This window comes from Amblyomma americanum, chromosome 2, assembly GCF_052857255.1.
Source record: "Amblyomma americanum isolate KBUSLIRL-KWMA chromosome 2, ASM5285725v1, whole genome shotgun sequence".
Taxonomy (NCBI): Eukaryota; Metazoa; Arthropoda; class Arachnida; order Ixodida; family Ixodidae; genus Amblyomma; species Amblyomma americanum.
In genome coordinates this window covers 184,042,651-184,063,946 of record NC_135498.1, presented here as the reverse complement: position 1 = coordinate 184,063,946, position 21,296 = coordinate 184,042,651, and the positions used below count along the sequence as shown (strand labels likewise).

General features: G+C 46.1%; 1 protein-coding gene across 2 annotated transcripts in view; it reads right to left on the bottom strand.

Moving 5' to 3' along the window:
- APC7 (anaphase-promoting complex subunit 7) overlaps positions 1-21,296 on the bottom strand; it is a 51,853-nt gene that overhangs the window by 5,225 nt on the left and 25,332 nt on the right. For both annotated transcript variants that reach the window (XM_077655591.1, XM_077655590.1), the window contains 7 exons: positions 18,904-18,992; positions 13,351-13,465; positions 12,146-12,287; positions 7,833-7,933; positions 5,881-6,038; positions 4,299-4,415; positions 22-139 (listed from right to left, as the gene is read on the bottom strand). In XM_077655591.1, coding sequence (XP_077511717.1) covers positions 22-139; positions 4,299-4,415; positions 5,881-6,038; positions 7,833-7,933; positions 12,146-12,287; positions 13,351-13,465; positions 18,904-18,992 — 840 coding nt within the window. The remainder of the gene's footprint in view (positions 1-21; positions 140-4,298; positions 4,416-5,880; positions 6,039-7,832; positions 7,934-12,145; positions 12,288-13,350; positions 13,466-18,903; positions 18,993-21,296) is intronic.

Genomic DNA, 21,296 nt, shown 5'->3' with positions numbered 1-21,296 from the left:
GGGCGAAGGAAAACCACCCACCTCAACGTCTGACTCAGCAATCTCGTCCACATCCATGTCGTAGCCGCCCTCGACGTTCTCGGGCCTCTGCTCCACTCTCCGCGTGCCTCTCCGCGCACTCGCATTGCTGGGGTCCAAACTGCAAACGAGCCACCACAAGACAAGCCGTAGCACGAAATTAGCATAACACATGCACGTTGCACTGTGACTGCTTTTGGCAAACCACATCGCAAAAGCGTCCTGCAGATAGGTACCTTAACTATATGTTTACAGCACCTATTCAAATTGTTCAGTCTGAACGATGGCATAAAATGCCCCCTTCGGAGCTACCCGCACCACTTCTGGACAAGCAATGGTTTTCAGACTGTTGCGAAGGGACTGCATTTGTTTTGGAATAATTTTTTTTTTCATCCAGATAAGGAAGTACTATTCTTGAGCTTCGCACAAAACCTGTCGAAATAAAACGCTCGCCCAAGCATGCCGCCCAAAGTGGCCCCCTCTTCTCATACCAACCCTGCTCAGCAGTGACAGTGTTCTCATGACTTTGCAGCATCAACACTTTACTTCGTAGGTGCGAGCGACAGCTTTGTGCGAAAAGATGGCATCTATTCATCTTACTTAAATTCAGACGTTGCTCCTCCCTGCCTGCATTATAAAAAGGTGAACGCCTGCAACTTTTGTTTCCACCGTTGCTGAGGAGATTCACTGCTTTCAGGGCCTATCTGTAGGTACTGGACACGTTCTCAACAATTCCATGCCACCAGTGGACGCAGTTATTTGCAAGATGGCCTCGGGCCCACCTTGGCACTGCGCTGCACAGTAGCCCAAAGCACTATGCATGAGCAACTTATTTTTTGTTTTGCCGACCAGAAAGTTTAGCATGAAAAGTTCTTCAACTCTGAATAGTCAATTTAACATTTTAACCCACAAAATGTATATTCTAAATTTTGTATTCTCCTATTTTCCGACAGCATAGTTTATATTTTTGTAACTTTTTGTAAGGGGGTCTCTCGAAATGAAATTTGCCAATCAGATTTTTTTTGCCATAAACAACATATATTGTTTTTTTCTTTGTATCATTGAAAAGAGAGCATTAGCTACACTACGATGCACTGCAATAAAGAAAAATTTTTAAATTAGTGGACAAAAAAAAGTTTTATGCACACCACCCAGAAATTGTGTTTTCTCTCAGTAAGAAAGAGAGTCAACAGTAGCAGACTTTGGACACACACCTGCCGGCAGAATAAAAAAGTCCTCAGTACTGACTACAGGAGGCTAGTTGCAGCAGTATTGTGCTGTGATTTACGACATTTACAATACATTGTGAACAATGAGGGTGCGGGAATAGGCCATCAATAATGACTCAGCTTAGACTGTCTCTGGAACGGTATCGCAGGTTTAAAGACCCAAAGCTGAACATGGCATATGAAAAGCACCCCAGCAGAGGACCCCGGACATGTCAAACTGACAAAACACTGCTGCCATGCATCAGAATTTTGTGAAATTTTATACTCAGTTAAACTACAAAAAGACATGGATGTCACCAACACGGTGACATGATCAGGTGAGAGGGGCAACAGGGAGGGCTGCGCAGTGCTCAGTCTGGCTGAGGCTGATGTTTTTTGTCTTCACTGTTGTCAGCCCACACTGCCAGACTGCAAACGAGCCACCACAAGACAAGCCGTAGCACCGAATTAGCATAAAACGTGCACGCTGCACTGTGACTGCTTTTGGCAAACCGCTTCGCGAAAGCGTGCTGCAGATAGGTACCTTGAAGGGGCCCCGAAACACATTTTCAGTGCATTGTTTTGCCTATTGGTTACATAGAGTGAGTTATATTGATGCTATTAGCATCGGTCGTACCGCGTATACTGCGGTTTGTGATGTTTTATTTAGCTCACAAAAACAAATTCGTGGCGCTGACGGTGTCACCATACAGTGACGATTTTTAGCAGCGGATATGACATCACTTAGCGCGAGCTTGATGATTGGACGAAAAGTAAATATACTGCAAATTGTGTTAATAACTAGAGATACGTTTTGTCAAGTTTTTGTGTTTTGTAATACATTAACAAAACCAACTTGTTTGCCCTAGATAAAATCTCTGTAAAGCAAGTAAAACAAAAATACACCACTAGAGGCTCTGACTACTTTTTGCATCGAAGGACTTTGCGCCTCTCTGTAAACATCCTACGACCTAGCACTCAACGCTTATGGTTGCTCTCTATGTATTTGAGAGCGGCTTTGCGGAATCCATCCGATCGAGCCATTGTACTCTATAAGCGTTCGTTTCGGTCCCAAGGAAGGATGCGTTCGTTTCACATTTAGCACGCAGTGCGCATCATCAGCTTGTGGAGGATCACCGGGCGGCGGCACCAGATGGCGCCACGTTCCCGTCAGCAGCACGCGCTCGTTGCTTGCCGTGACCAACCAGCGCGCTAGGAGCGACGAGCAATGGTTGGCGGTAAGTAGTAGCGGTACGCGCTATGCTAAATGTGTCTGATATTTTGCTCAGGCTGTCACACCGTCACAGTATCTTGCGCTCAAGTTCGGATCCATAAGTAAGGGAACGTCACTGATCAGTGTTCCCTTCTGCGCCGTCGACGTGACGATGAAGCATCGCTGGGTCAGCTGGGCGTTCAAATGGTTGTTGTAACCGTGCAAACGGCGCTGCCAGCCTTGGCATGAACGAGTTACAGAGAACAGGCAACCATGGAATGCAAACTTCCGCCACGTGCTCAGATAGGCTGTTTTGACTGGTCGCATGAAGTGTCGTCATTGGGAGAGTGAAATGGAAATGGGAAGCTGCGTGAAAATCGAGTTGAGGGCAGCATTTTGTTTGCTTGCATTTTGAAATTTCTTCATTGAATAACTCCCGTTCCTATGCATCGATTCTCGTAATTCTTTTTGAGTCAGCATCTGTGTGACATAAAGAATCCATCTCAAGTGTAACTGGCATCCGTTCAAGCGGTGTTTCGCAGCCCCTTTAACTATATGTTTACCGCACCTATTCAAATTGTTCAGTCTGAACGATGGCATAAAATGCCCCCTTCAAGTAGCAAGCACGCATACATGCACTCCCTCAACATGGCCAGCCAATATCCAGCTGCAATGCAGTTGCTGCTTGATGTATTAATGTACCAATTAGCGACTGTTTGCCTTCCCAGTTCTTAGACCATGTGAAACGACAAAGCCACGACCACTGCCCCACAAGGCATAAATGATGCCACAAGGGAACTGCACCATTTTTTACAAGTTTCACAAACAGGGTTAAACATGCAAATCACAAGCGGACAGAGAGCTTCGATCAGCTCTGCTGTCTGTGTACAACTGTCTTTGAGCTTCATTTAGAAGTGCTCATCCTCCTCAAGATGAAAGGTGAACCAGTGCCCAGCACAACAGCGTTTACAACCAATGTTCCACGACATGCTTTGACCTTGACCTCCTACCAAAATGAAGTGGGAAAAAAATTTTGAGGCGATCAAGTGAATTGAATTGAATTTGAAAGACATGGGAGAGGCCTTTGTCCTCCAGTGGGTGTAGTCGTGGCTGATGATGATGATGACGATGTACTGAACTGATGTAGAGGAAATAACATAGTATTTTTCTCTCACTCGCCAACCTGTACCAATTTAGATTCTATTCTAATTCTGATTCCACTGTCTTTTACTTGCGAATCTATTCCAATTTCAATGCTATCCCAATTCTAATTCTACTTCCATTTGTAATCACTTCTCTTATTCATTGTCTGGCTTCTTCCTCTTCCCTACAAGTGGAGAGGAAAACCACTCTTAACCCCACCTGCAAAGGTGGAGGCTTCACAGAGACGCTGCTGCGGGATAGTTTTCGCCTTCATGGCCCTCCTGAAGGCATTGCAAAAAAAATTCGCCAGACGTTCACTGCTGTGGTTATGCAGGCTGCAGCGACAGCTGGGGTAGTGCAAAATGCTGATGCCAGTAGGAGTGTTCCATACTTCAGCACAGGTGCATAGGATGTGTGTTGCTTTTATGCCGCTTCACCTGCATCTGCACCGTGGGTAAGCTTCACAGTGCACGCCTTTTGCCGAGAAGCATGTTGGAGTAGCCGGGCGCAGTAATCAGTAATGGGGTGTGAATGCAATGATGCGTATTGCACAGTCCCTCACCCACCCATGTAATAATAGGCACAGTGAGGGAAAAGGGCATGGAAGATCAGACGCTGCCACAACTGACATGAGTGGGAAACATGCCATATACAGCTGTCCCCACAAAGTAACTCCACAGCAAACGTGCCACCCAGATGGTGGAGAAGGGACACACTTGAGGGCGATGCCGAAGTGCTGCAGGGCCTTGTCATGCTCGCCCGTCCGGGCGTAGAAATCTCCCAGCATCTGGTGCAGTCGACACGTGTTCTGGGTCTCCAGGTGCTTCTGCAGCCTGTGCACAGAACGGGGGAAGAGATGCCTTGCTAAGTGCTCCACACTTCAATGTAGTCGCCATCGTTTAATTACCATTAAAAATCCCATTGAGGACAAACACAATAGGGTCCTGTTGTCCACCATTCAAGAAAGTTACCACATTTCCTTTAGATGCTACTTTCAAAGCCTCAGTCCCTATCCGTCATGGCCCACTGGTGAGTCGCCCTTCATTTCCCTCAGCTGCAGTGTGACCCACCTGTAAGTCACCGGCCATAATAGCTATTTTGAGCAGCGATAAGCATGAGCGGCCTTGCTGAAGTGTTCTGAGCGGGCTGTTTGAAACTTACTGAGTTATGCTGGGGCCTCACTGTGTGAATCACAGGTGGTCCATTTCACACCGCACACAATTATATTTATTTTTGCAAGTACCATAAATTACATTTCTTTTTTTACAAGAATGCAGAGTTGTAGGTGCCGTAAGGCTATAGCTGTCTGATGGTCCAAAGCAATATTTCATTTAGCAAATTTTATTGGAAACAATTTTGGAATGCTTCAGTAGAAAAAAAAAAATCTCGAGTTGTAATCTTCACTCAAACAAGGCTCCTCATCTTCAGGATGCCCGCAAGACACTGATTATCCCGGGCCTTCTGTTTGTGCCCAGCATTGAAGCATGCCAGACACATACATAAATGGGCTTCCAGGAAAAGCCTGCACAGAGTGTGATGACCTCTTTCGCAATCAGATCTGTCCTCTGGGATGATGCTTGAAGTCATCTGATTTAAAAATTACATGGCATACCCGTCTAGTAGCTTTGCCGGTGCAGTCGAGTATGGCCCGCGGGGTCTCTCTGATACACGCAACGCTGGGTGCAACTTGTTTTCTCACTATGTCCAGAGGGTCTGTGGTGGGTCACAACAATTTTTCTAGTGCAGAGATTCATACAGCCTAATTACTGATGCAACAAAATTCTTTCCCCTTACAATCATTTTCCTCAAACACATCCCTGTTCAACCAAACAAAAAGACTATAAATGTTTGTGGCGGTAGAGCTGGCATAGATGTGATTCACTGGTGACCCACAGTGCAGTGGACATGTCAACTTAAGGACATCACAGTCAGCATCCTCCAAAGTTTGCACCATGATTCAAACAAGACATCCTTTATTAACAAGTGAGTGAGAGTCCAAGGTGGTTCTATCTAGAGGGTTCTTGACACCATGACTGTCTTCAAAGCTATCACCAGCACAGATAGTTCGCATGCACTCTAAAATGTGCATTCAGCTTAGTGACAAGCAAACCTAACAGCAATTTGAAAAGCCCCTTTTGCCTGCAACCAAGTGCATCAGATAACGTCTTACACACAAGAAGCACAAGCAGGTAGACAGCCACGCCTAGCAGTGGCACAGGACAGTTTCACGCCTTGTTTTCAGAGACGGCAGATGGCCCTGCCATGAATGTGAGGGCAGGAGAGGGTGCTCCGACTCACAGTTGGATGCCGCGGTCATAGGCTCGCTGCTGGTCGTAGATCTCGGCCAACAGGTAGACGGCCGGCAGGTGGGTGGGCTCTTGTTTGAGTGCCTTTTCCAGGCACACCTTAGCCTTCTCCAGGGTCACGGGACTCTTCATCAGCACACTGGCATACAGCTGCATGCACACACACACACACCAAAGAAAAGGAGGCAGCTGCCACAGTTGATGCCAAGGCCTAGTGTCTAGATACGCCAAGCACTGGCACACATTGGCATTGTCCCTTCCTCCATTGGGGAGACAAGGCACCCTTTGCAAATTGTGCATACAACTAGATAATAAAGCAGCCAAGGCAGCCCCTGTCTTCAAATGGCACAGACAGCCTGATTACACAAGCTCCAGCACCAAAGCTAACTGCACTAAGCAATTTGACAGTGATTAGACAGCTGCTACCCAGACACCTCTAGGAAGTCATCAAGCTTTAGAGGCATGTGGCGCAAGTGGCATCTAGCTCAACAAATCAAATTCAGTAAAATTAATGACTGCTTGAGAGCACTCCACAGCAATCGCATGTAATACTGGGAAGCCAGCATTATGCTCTAAAAATGTCAAAACGTGAGTGCCCCTCTCATTGAACGTTAGCATCAACTGTTGTTCTACTTGTACACAGTAACCCTCTGGACAATATAACTGAGCCAAGTAAAGGCATGCACTACATTTATTACAACATCGCACTTTAACACGGCACCAATACGCTAGGTAAACCTTTGTCAATGAAACTTTCACATCACGAAAAATAGCTTCTGAAAGTGTTGCATGTCAGGCAATAAAGTTCCAAAGATACTGTGCGTCATCACTTGCCTCAAAATGTTTTGTGACAAAATTGGACATCTCAAACTCTGGCTGAAGAAAATATGAAAAAAAAAGGACCATAGCTAGTGGTTTGCATAGACCGCAGGTCAAGACGCAAATCATGCTGCAACTAATCAGAAAGTCCGAGCTAGCTACTGCACAATGTGCACCTCCCCCAATGCTGTGCATAGCTCTGTGCTTTGCATAAGACAAGAATAAAGTGTTTTTCGTGTCAACAAAGACCTCACGGACGGTGAGAGGGGACACGCAGGAAGAACAGACCACCTCCGAGCCCCTTCCGCCCCTGCACCAGCAGTTTCACCGTTTGAGCAGTGGTAGAAATGGCCACTGCCACCATTGCGTTACCAATATGATTATGTGCTGGCTCATGTCGACCAGGTTTCTTGCATTGCCATGTTGCAACAAGAAGACTTAATTTTTAAAGCGCGTGATGAATATTCTTCGAGTTCACTTATGTCAAAACGCCATTTATTTTAAAATTTCTCTCCATTTTTAGGGTTCACCGAATTTCAGCACGTGATTGAACTGGTGTTGACTTTTAGGACAATAAAAAAATTTTAAAAAAGCACAGCCCCAGTGACACATAAGATAAAAAGAGAGAAAAATGCCACGTCTACTAATTCCAAACAGTAAACAAGTGGCAACTTGCTAGGAGGAAGAAAAAATGAAATAATGAAAACTGGTTGTGAGGAAAGGAAAGGCACAATAACTAGTTTTCTCACTTCTACATGGACACCTCAACTGCACCATGAGGGAAAGGATAACAGGGGCATGAGAGAAGGAAGAGAGAAAGAGGCACCCTAGTGGAGGGCTACGGATTAATTTTGACCATTTGGGGTTCCTCAAAATGAACTAACATCCCACAGCACAGGGGTGCCTTTTCTGTTTCACCTCCTCTGAAACACAGCTGCCACAGCAGGGACAGAAAAAAGAAAGGACAAATTATGGATTGAAAACATAGACGTAACATATCTAGCTTCATTCAGCACAGACAATTCTTTTTCTTGTAGCGAATGCCACTCGGCAGCTGTGTGCACCAAAAGAGAAGACCTTTAGAACAAGTTGCCTGTGATTGGCTGTGAACGTGGGAGGACTGACCGTGAGTGCTCTCGGGGTGTGGCCCAGGTGTTTGCAGGCATTGCTGGCAATGGCAGCTGCATCATTGTTGCGAAGCTGGGCCAGATAGCAGTCCACCATGCCTGCAAAGACGGACACCACATCCCTACACAGCTACAGGCACCCTTGCTTAGTTGACAATGTGGTAGAAACCAAAAAGGGAGGGTCAGCTTCTGAGGAAGACTGTAACATTTCTCATTTCTTTATTAGCTTGCCCAACTGCTCTGTATAGCTAACAGCCATTTATTTCAGTTCACCTACTAATGCCTGGCACTTTATTTGAAAGATTTTAAAATGAGCACGCAGATAAATGTCCAACCTGAGTACTTTTGGCTTTCTATTAACATGTCTGTTACTGGAAGTCCTCCATCATGCCCATGTCAACTGCTCAAAAACCTGCTATTTCCATGTGCTGCACGATAAAGATATGCTGAAAATAGTAAAACCCTGCTATAGCAAACTCAGATATAGAAAAGTGCAAATGCAGTCCCACTTTGCATTCAACTGACAAGAGTATATTTTTTTCCATTAATAGTACAGATATCTTCTATACAGGAACGGTTAAAGAGCGCCTAGCCTTGGTGGCGTAATTCCCGCAGAATGATGCCATCACTGCATGCGCACAGGCTACGATGTCTCAGAGCCTCAGGTATCTAACAGTGTAATTGCTAGGCCAACATTCGGAGACTGAAGACGATAAAACGGCACTCTCTGAGATGTCTTAACCACCAGATTAGAGAGTTGCGAGGAGAGCGTTCCAAAGCGTTGGGGCCATGAAGCAAAGCGCACGGTATGGACAGGGAAAAAAAAAACATAAAGCTGTATGAATGTGGAATCGAACTTGCGTTATATTTCTTTGCTGCGTTGCATTCGTGTAAATGCAGTACATCCATAAGGTGTAAACAAAATCGAAAACGTGATAACCGCAACTAAATTTTTACCTATACAGGCCTGGTCTGGCGATCTCCCCATTGTGTCCGTATTGTGTGGAGCCGGAAACAATAGAGCACTTTTTTCTTTTTTGCCGTCGCTACTCATCGATTAGGAGGCGACTATTAGAAGTTCCAATACAGAATCTCAGTTTGCGCCTGTCTTCTGCGGTTGTTCTGTCTCTTGGCGCTTCTATGCTTGGCCATACCAATGGGAATGTTTGCTCTGCCGTTCAAAATTATCTACTAGAATCAAAACGTCTACCTTCATGAGCTTTCGTCCTGCCCATCGCATTATCAGCTTCTGTATTTCGGTTTTTACAACCACTTATAGTAATCCCTACCCCTTCTTTGCCTAAATTTTAGTTTGTATGACCCCCCTAACCTCCTGCAACCACCTCGGCTACGAAAACTATGCGATCCAAATTTTGGTAGGTCATCCCATGCTTGCCACATGCAACTGGTCATTTAAATAGTCACCGCCTGGTTATGGCCAATCCCCCTTGTGGGTATGTGCCATTGTGTGAGGTCAACAACAACAACAACATAAAATGCAATAACCAAAAATAAACATCATCAAATCAAGGGTCTATCAGAACAGGTTGGAAGATGTATTTCTGAAGTGTTTCTTTTGTAACGCGACAATATGCCTTTAGTAAGCAGCCAATTAAATTACCAGACAGCATCCCCAGAGTCATGCCATCACCAACAACTGACAGAGTAAAGTTTCAGTGTGAAAGCACTACTTCACGGGGCCAAACACAACCACAAATCTTGTGGCGTCACTGACCTTGAGGGTGCAGAAATAAAATAAATAGTGCCACGAATGGGTTTTCAGCCCATGGCAGAGCAAGAAGAACAGTGGCCACTGCACGAGAGCACTATGCTATGGTCGCAGCTGATCATACCTCGCGTTTAAAATGCAACACACTCTCGCGCTGTGCTTTTTACATCGCACCACTTTTTTTGCTGGTACAGTAAAAGCTCGTTAATTCGAATTCCACGGGGCCGCCAGGCCAGTTCGAATTAACCAAAATTCGAACTTATGAAAGTGAGCAAAAATGGACGCGTTTGATGCCCGGAGGGCACGAAAAACATTTATTTAGCAAAACAATCTGTTATCATCTTCTGCTTCTTCTCTCTGAGGGCTACCGTAGTCACTCGGTCTTCTAGCGTGCGAATGCGACGCAGGGAGTCTTCTTCCCCCTCTTCAAAGCTGAAGAAAAGGCGGGCGACATTCAGCGCTCCCATAACTTCTGCCGCGGACGGACGCACAGGCTCTTGCTCCTAATCGTTCTGCCTCTTCTGGGACATATTGCTCCCCAACAATTTCAGCGACGATGTCCTCATCCCTTCGGGCACCACACTGCTGCATCACTGTCTACTTCAATGTAATCATCAAAACTAACATCCTGCAGCACAGCACGCACAGCCGCAGGCAGAGGCTCTGGACTCCCATCGTCGCCACTTTCTTCCATACTTCCGGCAGCAAAGCCACAGTGGTGGAAGCAGTTTGCACTTGTGGACGGCGTGACCTGCTCCCATGCACACACCAACATGTGCGGAGCCTTTTTCTGTTGCTAACGAAATCTTCGGCTTCGTAGGCATCCTTGATGGCCTTCTTATTTCGGACGTAGGTCGACAACGTGCTTGGTGGAATCCCGTGCTTTTTCGTGATTTCCACTTTGCTGGCCTTCCGTTCGTCCACCTCGCGTAAAATCGCCACTTTCTCCTTCACCGTCTTGGCGCAGTATTTCCCACGCGAACACATCTCGCGGACACAAGCTCACAGCAAGCGGCGTGCAATACGAGGGCTAAAACACTAAAACGTCGTTCCTTGAATGAATGAATGAATGAATGAATGAATGAATGAATGAATGAATGAATGAATGAATGAAAAACTTTATTGTATAAGGGTTATTTCTCGCAGCGTAGGTGGAGCCCTCAGTCCAGGGCCCCAGCGGCCTTTGCAGTCTTGCGAGCCCTGTCGATCAGCTTGAGCTGCTCTTCAGGCTTCGCGCTGGACAGCGCAGCCTCCCACTGCTCCGGTGTAGGTGTGTTGTTTATCGGCGCTGCCTGCATTTTCTGACAGGCCCATGTAACGTGGTAAAGCTTTGCGTGTTCACCGCATAGCGGGCATTTGTTTTCATAAGTGGATGGATAGATTTTGCTGAGTAAACTCAGATTGGGGTATGTATTAGTCTGTAGTTGTCTCCAGGCAACCGACTGCTGTTTACTAAGGTCTTTGTGGGGAGGCGGGTAGGTCGAAGCAGTCGCGGCAGGAAAGACTGGTTAGTACTTGTTCCAGCACCCTAGCGGTTCCCCGATGGTTGCGCCATCTATCGTTCTGCCGTGAAAGCTTCCAACGATGGTTTTCAACAGCGGCGCTTGGCGGCGCGCAGTTCGAATTATGGGTGGCGGCGTCAATTTTTGAGTGAATTAACGAGCTGTTACGCGCATAGACTTGTATGCACTGCGGACGGGACCACGATGACTATTTCGAATTATCAAAAATTTCGAATTAACGAGCTGTGAATTAACGAGCTTTCACTGTATAGGTGACTTTACTTGGATGGGTTCCACTGCAGTGCACCTATCCACAACTGCTAAACATTGGGTACTCGAACATTTGCAGCGTAAAAATGGTAAAATTTGGAACAAGGGGTTCTTAAAATTTTTTACCCTCGAGCAACCACAATGGCTTTCAAAAGCTACTGAGAAACCCCACTAGTCTTGGCTTCCATCCTGTCCTGTCTGACACACATCAAAAAAAAAAAGAGAGCACGCAGACGCATGGTAGCTCAAGAAATGCCCAAATGCAGTTAATAATGACTGGCTGTAAAGTGAAACAGTCTGAAACAAACAATTACAGCACAGCGAGTACCAAAATAAAGTGGGTAAAGGAAAAATGGGGGCTGAGACATGCATGCCTTTAGGTGCCTAATAGGAAACCCTAAAAGTACTCCAGAACCCTGGGGTTCCATGAAAGCCAGATCGAAAATGCCTCATCTGGAAAGAAAAAATGCCCCAGGGAATCATATTTACAGACCACTTTAACAACAAGAGGGAAAACAGCACCAGCACAAGAGTACAGCTAGGAAGTGGGAGTGCTCTGGAGCTTTCCACGTGTGACGAGTGAGATAGGCGAACTCTGGCAGCTGCTATCAGGCCAGAAAACATTTGGCACTACTTTGGCAAGATAGCCACACCCTACAAAAAAAAAAAAATTATGGTCTATCACACATGCGAGTCTTTCCTCGAATCAAGGTCAGCTGACATTGAGCCAATTTAGCCATCTTGCTTTACATGCATTCTGCAGGAGCAGCAAGCAGCACCAGCAAAGGTGGGCGCTGGACACACACCCACCTTTGTATGCCTCGTGCCGGTAGGGTGCCACCTTGAACACCTCGCCAAAGTGGGCGATGGCCTCGTGCAGTTTCCGGAGTTCCAGCAGCACTGTGCCTTTGAGCAGGAGGGCCTCCACGTGCCGCGGGCTCAGGGTGCAAGCCTGCATTTCGCCATCTACAGTCAAACATGCAGATGGGTAGCGTGCACTTTAGGTCCTCAGCTTAGCTGGTTGATACACTGATATATGATGCATGTAAGGAACAACTAGAATTGTGGCTTATGCTTAATATATGGGAGCGAGAGACAAGGATGCATTTTCTGCATGCTGCTCATGCCTCTAGTAACCAAGCATGGTGACGTCACTCGAAAGAATCCACATACCACAAAAGAAGCCAATTTGTCAGCACCTCAGAGCCCTCAATCGCTGCTAAATGTGTGTTGATTCAACTACTCTTATCGTGATTTGCCAGCATTTTTTTCATCCTAGCACTCAGTTTTAGCAAAACGTGAATTTTCTATCTGGAACATGCAGTGGCAATGACAAGTTCTCTTTTGTAATTGAGAGGACACTTTCAGTGTCTGATGGTACCTCCAGTAGATGGCACCATTTCAGTCGCACGGTCAGAATTCCACTGAAATAGGGCGCAGTGCAGTCAAAGCTCAAGTGCAAGAAACAGTTCAGCAGGAACACTGCTGCTCCCTCTCTGCAGTAGCACTCTGCTTCACGGCTAAAAGCAAGTAAACTGCTGTAACAAGCAATTGCTCCTGCAGGCAAGAACAGTTGCTTTCCCTTATAACCTGAATGCTTTGGAGAGCAAGATGGATGGCCATTGCAGAACGCAGCACCCGTAGAGCCCATACACAACCCCTCCACAAGCTGCAAGCACTGGGCAGTCAAACTTGACCGTGGCAAACTGCTGACTCTGATTAGCCATGGGAAAAACTGCGAATGCACCCTTTACAATTTGTAATTGTGCGTTCATGCTGTCTGCTGCTATAAACATTACAGCTTCAAGTCCTCCACACAGGAGTTCTTAAAGTGGGTTCCAGGGAACCTTCAGTTTCCTCAGACCATGTTTAGGATTGGTTGAGCCCTCAATTCCTTTCACAACCCCTTCCCTCGCCTGCTCCATGGTCAAAACTGATCACACATGACTTGGTCAGCAGACAAGGGGCAAAGAAAAACGAACGAGCGAGAAGAAGGCCGACGAACGGGGGCCCACCTTCTGGGAGAAGTAAATAGCCCGGTTGTTCTTCTTGGTGATGTAGCACAGGTAGGCCATCACAATCCATGGCTCGGGGCTTTTGCTGTTCACCAACATGAGCTGCGAGGAGAGCCTGCACACCACAGCAAACCACAACGATGGATGCAAAACACCTCTGGCTGACATCCCTCCAGCAGAGGCAAATATAAGACTCAAGCATGGTTTACATCCTGGCAGGCTTTGTGCCAGCGTCATCTGACAACAGAACTCTTGAGAGGTCAGGCAGTATATACTGCTGCCCTAACACCAGGACGCTGGCCTGGGGCATTTAAGCTTTGTTCCACGAAGCAGGGGACCAAGAGGACTCGAAAATTTTAGAGTTACCTGAAGTCTGGGGATCAACAGGAGTTTGCCTAAGTGCATTCATAAATGGCATCAGCACAGTGCAATATAGTGCAGCACAAGTTTGCTCCTCTCCGTGATATGCACATAACCAGAAGTGCAATGATGCTTTGTAATGGTTGTTTGTTCATTTCTCAAAGCCGCCCGTACACGGCTTTATCGCTTTGTTTGTGATGCAAGATGCGATGAGTTTTGTCTCGAATGACCGCACTCAGGTGGAACCGATCTTACATTGTTCAAGACTCTTGTGGTTACTTTGCACGCCGTATCTCGAAAGTTCGTTGTCAGCTTTAAACTGAGCATGGTTGAGAGCAGCAGAGATTCTATGCAACAACTGCGGAGCATGCTTGTTGCTACTGCCGCTGCAGAGTCATTCAGCTCTTTGCGGGCGCAGGTCAGCCCAATAAACAGCTTCTTTAGGAAGCCCTTTTTGCTGTCTTACTGACTGCCGGACTGCTGTAAACGTTACGTGACATTATTACCACCGGTGCACACCCACAGAGTAAACAAAGTAGGACCAGTTTTCTAAGAACTCCACAGCTGAGTAGCAAACTTTTTTCTTGGTTAAAACTGGATCACTACGATGAAATTCCATTGTACCAGGGGACCAGAATAAGCAGCTTAGAGCGCTGCACGAGCTCGGGCTTACCGGAAAGCCCAGCCCAGCCCAGGCTTTGGGCTGCGGGCTTTGGCCCGGCTCGGGCCTGCATACCGATGGGCCTGAGCTGGGCTGCTAGGGCTTGAGCAGTGAACAGGTACTTTCACTGAACGCCCGCTTCTTATGTCTCATATAACGAGTCTCATATTTCCTGATAATCGCAGTTTATTCTGTTTCACGGTGGCACTCCCCACTTGGGTTTCCCGGAGCATAGAGGAAGCTGCGCGTGCAGGAAAATCTGGGCCTTGGAGGTTGCATCCAATAAATGCTTAGGCCATAGCAACATGTAGTGTAGTTTCTCTCCTTTTGGTCTGCGTGCTCGTGCTAAGCACTTTTCATAATGTACGGCACAATACTTGTGAGACTTCTCTCTTTTCTCTGTCAAGTCCTGCCTTTTTTTTAATTTTTTTTCTGCCCTCCAATTCTGCAAAAGCTTTCCAAACTAATTCTCTATAATAAATAAGCACGACAGCGTTTACACTCACTTTCAGCAAAGAATAGGGCCTGTAGAAGTTGACATCTTTATTTCATAATATATCCGAGTCCAATTGATGTTCCTGCGTTTTGCTTTTGCTGGATGGTAAGAGAGAAGCGACAGTGGGAGAAGCAGTTGTTTGAACAGACTCAAGCGGATGCTTCGCTGCATTGTGGTCTCGCATGACTTCTTGCGTGTCAGTGGTGAAGCAATTGCATTGTTACAGGCTGTTTAACATACGCTTGCGAAAATTAAATTCAAAACCAAGAGGCAAAAACAGGCTTCAGTTGATTATTTTCAGCAAATTGGTATGTGTGGCATTCGAGGCATTGTACTTTCTTCTCTGCAAAAAATAAAGAAGTACCAACTGAATCAGAAGCACAAACTTGAAAATTTTAGACCTCTCTTTTCATTTCATTTCATTTCATTTATTGAAGCCTTAAGGGCCCGTGGGCATTACATAAGGCGGGGGCAAGAACAGTGTGTACAACATACGGTACCAGCTCAACAAAAACAAAAAGCAATGAAACGAAACAAAGCAAAACATTAAAATTAAAACATTAAGATTAAAAACATTAAAGGAGATAGTAACACAGGATCAGATTATTTGATGAAGCCGAATACATCACGTAAGACACAGGTGATTCGCTAATTCAGTGCGGAAAATTGCTCGATCTGTGCAAGAAGCAATAATATCAGGCAGGGCATTCCATCGGGCTATTGCATCTGGGAAGAATGAAACATTCATAGCTGATGTGCGGCCTTTAATGGGAGCTATGGGATGAGTGTGGTTTAGGCGAGGGGATATTCTTGATGGCGGCTGCAGCAAAGGATGCCTGTTAATAGGGCGGTAGAAAAAGGAATGAAGGAGGCATAGGCGTGATACGATGCAACGTGATTGGAGACTTGGGAGGGAAAGGGCTCGTTTTAGTGCAGTGACACTACTATCACGCGAGTACTGTGACATGATGAACCGTGCAGCTCGATTTTGAACGGCTTCTAATTCATTTGTAAGGTATGCTTGTGAAGGGTTCCAGATGGATGAGGCGTATTCAAGCTTTGGGCGTACGTATGTCTGATAAGCTAGTTGTCTGATTTCAGGTGGTGCTGATGTTAGGTTCCGTCGCAGATAACCAAGAGTGCGTGAGGCCTGGGAGCATATTGAATTAATATGAATGACCCATGATAAGGATGATGTCAGGTGAACACCAAGGTATTTGTAAGAGGAAGTTCGGGCAATGGGAGTTGGCAGCTGGGCAATGGCAGCTGTCTAACAACAATGCACTCTTTTTCACTGAAATTTATAGTAACAACAACATTTGCACTTCTGTAGCACACTTATAGCTTTTGTGTTTTTTGGGCCTTAGCCGGGCCTGCCTACCTGTTGGGCCAGGCTGGGTAGGCAAGAACTCCCTCAAGCTTGGGCTGGGCCCGGGCATGTATTAGAAAAACTGGAGGCTATAGCTTCACCCATTCTGTTATCCTACGCATACCCCGTTTCCATGAAACGACAGAAAGCGATATAGGCGCTGGTGCCTGTTTGGTTTCTTTCAGTACTGCGCTCATAGCAAGCCATTGACAACATCATGGCATAACAAAATGATGTGCTGCGAGATGCTGCACATTTTTATGTGATCTGCAAGTGAGCAGTGGTTGTGCCAAGGAAGCTCTCAGTGGCCATGAGCGCATCAGTTTTATCCAAGGCTAGCCTTACTGCAAGTGTGCTTTTTCTGTGTGCTGGTAGTGGATTCTATGAGGCAAGGCGTTGTAATTGACGTGCCAAGTACAAGATGGTGCAACCAGTAAGTGCAGTTGGAAGACGCTACAATGTTGGCCAAAGAGTTCTGATGAAGAGGAAATTTGTTAATTTCTAAATGTTCATAGTGCACAAATACCCTATAAAAAGGGTAAAAAATAACCTAAAAAAATAAAATTGCAGTGCAAATTGTATTTAATAGCAAGTACTATTCTCAAACCAGTACTGAATATTTCGAAAATTTGAACACCCTTATTTGCGAATGCTAGCACCAGCCTCGCAGGGCATTTGATCTGGAACTGAAGCATTTCTAAACTGTACTGGTTGTGAGAGCAATAACTAAAGAAATATGCTCTGAAAGACCTCAGTGCGATTGTCAGTGCTTTCAAAGTGCAGCAGTTGTCACGAAAACATGGATGCAGTTTACCCAGGCAGCTCATGCACAGCCATGGTCGCCTGTCTCCGCCTCTTTCTCGACACCACGAGTGGCGCAAAAACCCTAACAAGTCAGTAAAACTTGTGGGGCAGGCTGCATGTTCCAAGCCCTTTCTCTGTGCAAAGACAGCGCATGGTGCTCCAACCAAGTGCATCTGCCACCGACAGCGGCCATCCAAACCACAAGACAAGATGGAAAATTCTCAGAGCGATTTGAAAAGCAGTGAGATACAGAACAAACAGAAAAAAACTTGAGGGCCTTCTTAACCGCATTCTTAAACAATTAAATGCAAAAGCATTTAGGTTGCCTGCTATGGTGTCTACAATGAGTGTCTACTGTTGTTCTTGCAATTTTCCCACCAAAACTCCGGTTGGAGCCGGTTCCATTGCTCTTATATGGTATGCACAACTCATCACCTTCTAGACTGTTTGAGTACCTTCCATCAGATTATCATACAGGATTATACTAATCTGACCCGCTGATCCACCTTAATCCACCAAGTTATCCCCACTAATCCAACTTAATCAATTTACTGGGGTGGACCTACTACTTCAAAAATTTTGGGAGGGGGTGCGCCCACTTTCAAATTTTGGGGCTCAAGATATTCAAATTTGGCAGTGTCCTATGATTGGTCCACTGTTGGTTTAGTGGTGTTGATGATTTCGCGATCCTCTCAACCACATTCATATATCGCGGGCAGTCTTCATACTACTACTGGCGCAGTGGTGCGGCAGTTAAGCGATGCGTTACTGCCCCTGCATGTGGCTGTTTCAAATACAGCCACCGGTGGGGCTTGTGGGACTCAGTTACTCTTCCCGAGCTTCCGTTCATGTGCAGCACCATGGTGGGCAGGTGGAAAATCTGTTGGTGCTCTCTGATTGGTTCCTTCGAGGTTACATGACCCTGATGACGTCATCCCCCAAGAGACCTAACAGGGAATTTCAAATTTGGCGGCACTTTCCGACTGGTCAATTGGGGTCATGTGACACCAGGGTCACATGGCCAACTGACCAATCAGGGAATTTCATTATGGAGAAACTGGAAATTGCATGACGACAACCTAATACCATTGCATTAAAACAGTTTAGCATAAATAGCTTTCATAAGGAACAAACACTACATCATGAGAAAGAGAGTGACAAGTTTCATGTTATGCAGCTCTGTGTTACAAAGATGAAGTAACAACTGCTCCTCACTGAATATGCACATAACCATGAAAAAAACCTCTATCCAGAACAGAATTCATGCAGCTGAAAATAAGTACCCCATAGACTGCCGTAGCAAGCAATGCAACACTGCGTACCTATATTCCACTAAAAAAAAACTGAAGATTCCTTGCCTTGCTAGTGAAGGAAGTACTGGCAACAGTCAGGCTAACATGTTTTGATACTACTATTAATTGTGTTTATCAAAGTGCTTATGTGTTGGACACTCCGTGAGAACACATTTCGTATTGCTGGACGACGCCTAGATAGAGCAAGAGCACCTTTCCTCGGCCGATGGCACCTGCCTCCTCAACTCTAAGGGAGAAGAGGCAGAGGACTCTGCAGGATAGTTGCTGTGCCTCTCCACTGATTGTAACCTCCTTCTCCTCGTTAGTGTGCCTTTCCTCTTCCGTCAGAGCCCATGTGTTTTACCAAGACCTCGAAGTATGACAGGCTTTTCTACTCCAACCAAAGCCCCTGTAGCTCAATGGAGTCACTAAAATGAACCAACTACAGTACCCACCAAAGGAGTGGCGCCCAAGTCTGCGAAAAGGATTCAGGAGGACGGAATCATCTGTCTCCATCAGCAACTCAACACTCAGGCAGCACAAGATAAGGGAGGTCAGCCAAGAGTCTTACGATTCCAGCTCCTTGACCTTCTTCTCCTTGGCCAGCAGAGCTGCATATATATCCATGCCCCTGAGCAGGTGCGGGTCCAGGCTGTGCATCTGCGGTGGGGGTGTCAAGGAAAATTTGCTCACTCAACCCTTTCGGGTCCAAAATGTTTATCCTCTTTGCAGCTGTTTCAGTGCGAAACTATTTTGCCAGTTTCGAGCAATGCGAAACAATGTGAATGAACAACTAACGGAATTTTTGTTTTTGGTTTTCTTGATGTGCCGAAGTTGTTCAAAAATATTTGGGCAGCTTGTGTTTCAAGAGGTGGTGCATCATGCATAGTGAGGAAAACGCGCGCAATTAAACAACGAAAAACCTCGTTGGGCGAGGTACTGACTAGGATCTATAAAGGGTTAAAGCCTACTACTACACGTCTCTAGCATAAAAAGCTTCATCAACAAGCACTATTGACACTGTTTCCTGTGTTTGGAAGTTGTTCCCTGCAAGGAACTCATCTTTACTGTGTTGCCATCCAAGACCATGTTTTTACCATGTCTTCACTTCGTCCGTCTCCAACCGCAACTGGCGCAGCGGAAAACAACACCGACATGAAGATGACACACAGAGGGCCGCACATGGAGCACTCAGTGTGTGTCACCTTCATGTCCCTGTTGTTTTTTTGCAGCACTAAGCGTAGTTCGAGCCCTTATTAAAGTCATCCCTGAACATGTCCACAAAATAGTATAGTCTTCCCATTATCTGGCACTACCAAGGGATCACTCATGGAGTGCCTCTCCATGTTCTTGTGACACTGATGCAAGAGGACCCACTACACCATCATTAAGGCATACTTTGAAGTATGGCACTGCATTTTTGCATACTCACCTGTTTGCTATTGCCAGCGAGGTAAGTTCTTAGCATCGCAGGTGGCAATGCATGGCTACTCTCAGATGATGTTCTACTGCTCACACAAACTACTGCTGTCTGCCACTGGAGTGACATTTTAGGGTAACAGTACACCCAAAAATCTTTTTCAGGTGTTAGGCCTCCCAGGGTCCAGCCCAACAATCAACACTAATTTTTCATGCTTTGGCATGTCATTTTTGCACTTTAAAACTTTTTTTTTTTAACATACTCTGACACACCCATATGAATGCACAAATCTGCATACACATGGTTTGGTGAACAACTAGTCCATTAGGGCTAGGGTGGGTGCTTCCCCCTAAGAGCCATCAGGTGAAACTCTCATGTCTTTCCGCATTGTGGTTTGGCGGGCTGCGAGTTTTCAACCAGCCTTGTGCACCAACTCCAGATTCTAAACTTTTCTTCTTTCAGGTTCTGTTTGGAGCTGTTCAAACGTAACTGTAATATTTGCCAACTCTGCACCACCCTTTCAAACAAATAAAGTTGATCCCGACAGACATATCAAATAACTGCTTACACCAAAACAGTAAAAAAATCCCCTCTAAAATCTCATGGGAAACTAAAGCTCTATTGCTCGCATTTATAGAACTCCCGCTTGGTGGAACATTCAATATATAGACCGAGGTGCCGTGCCCTTGCAAGTAGTGCTTCTCAATACGGTGCTCTCGCAATCGATTATTTTTTGCGCTCGGAGACTGGTCAGCTGTGCGGCCTTGGGCACGTGTTGAGGGCGCTAGCACCATAAAACCTTGTGAAGAAGTGAACACGAGATCAACCGGGTGTTTGGGGGTAGCCCTCAGTTTCTTGTCTCAATTTCCACGAGACACCACTGCCATGCGGTGAAGCCAACCAAGCTGCGGCACTATAACAGTCTGGCCTGCTTAACTGCCGAAGGCGTTGCAGAAACCAAGTGATGCCTAATTTAAATGACAGATTACTCTATTTATAGTGTACTGTATCATGGCTAGACCTCTTATGTTAGGCAGTGGCTAGTTCCAAAGCAGTCTCCTGAGGCTTCAATGAGAAGTTGGTTAGGCCTAGCAACCCCTGCGAGCCAGTAAGATGGCGCACCAAGTCACTGCAGGAGGTGTGTCAATAGCGTGGCTGAGAGGTAGTCTTGCTTCTAGGTTACAGATAAGCTTATCATTGCCATTTTAATGTGTTAGCATTAGAACCACCGTGTTTCCAAAATATGTGCCTGTCTGTTTGAAGCCTCGGTTGGCAGCTGAAAAAGTGGAGAGGGATGTCCCCCCTCTCCACTTTCAAGGAGTGGGAGGGAAAATGGGACAAGGAGAGGGTGGGAGGAGACTGGTGAGGAACAGTGGAGAGGGGGTATGCTGCACCCCACTGTGGTAGATGGATTGTACCTTGCCACCCACTCGCACAGTCTGAACCCACCAGCAGCAGTGGCTGCACTATTCAGTGGGGGGGGGTGGGGGGGACACTAATGCTAACACATAGTACTCTGTCAGACCAGTTGCATTACTAATGTG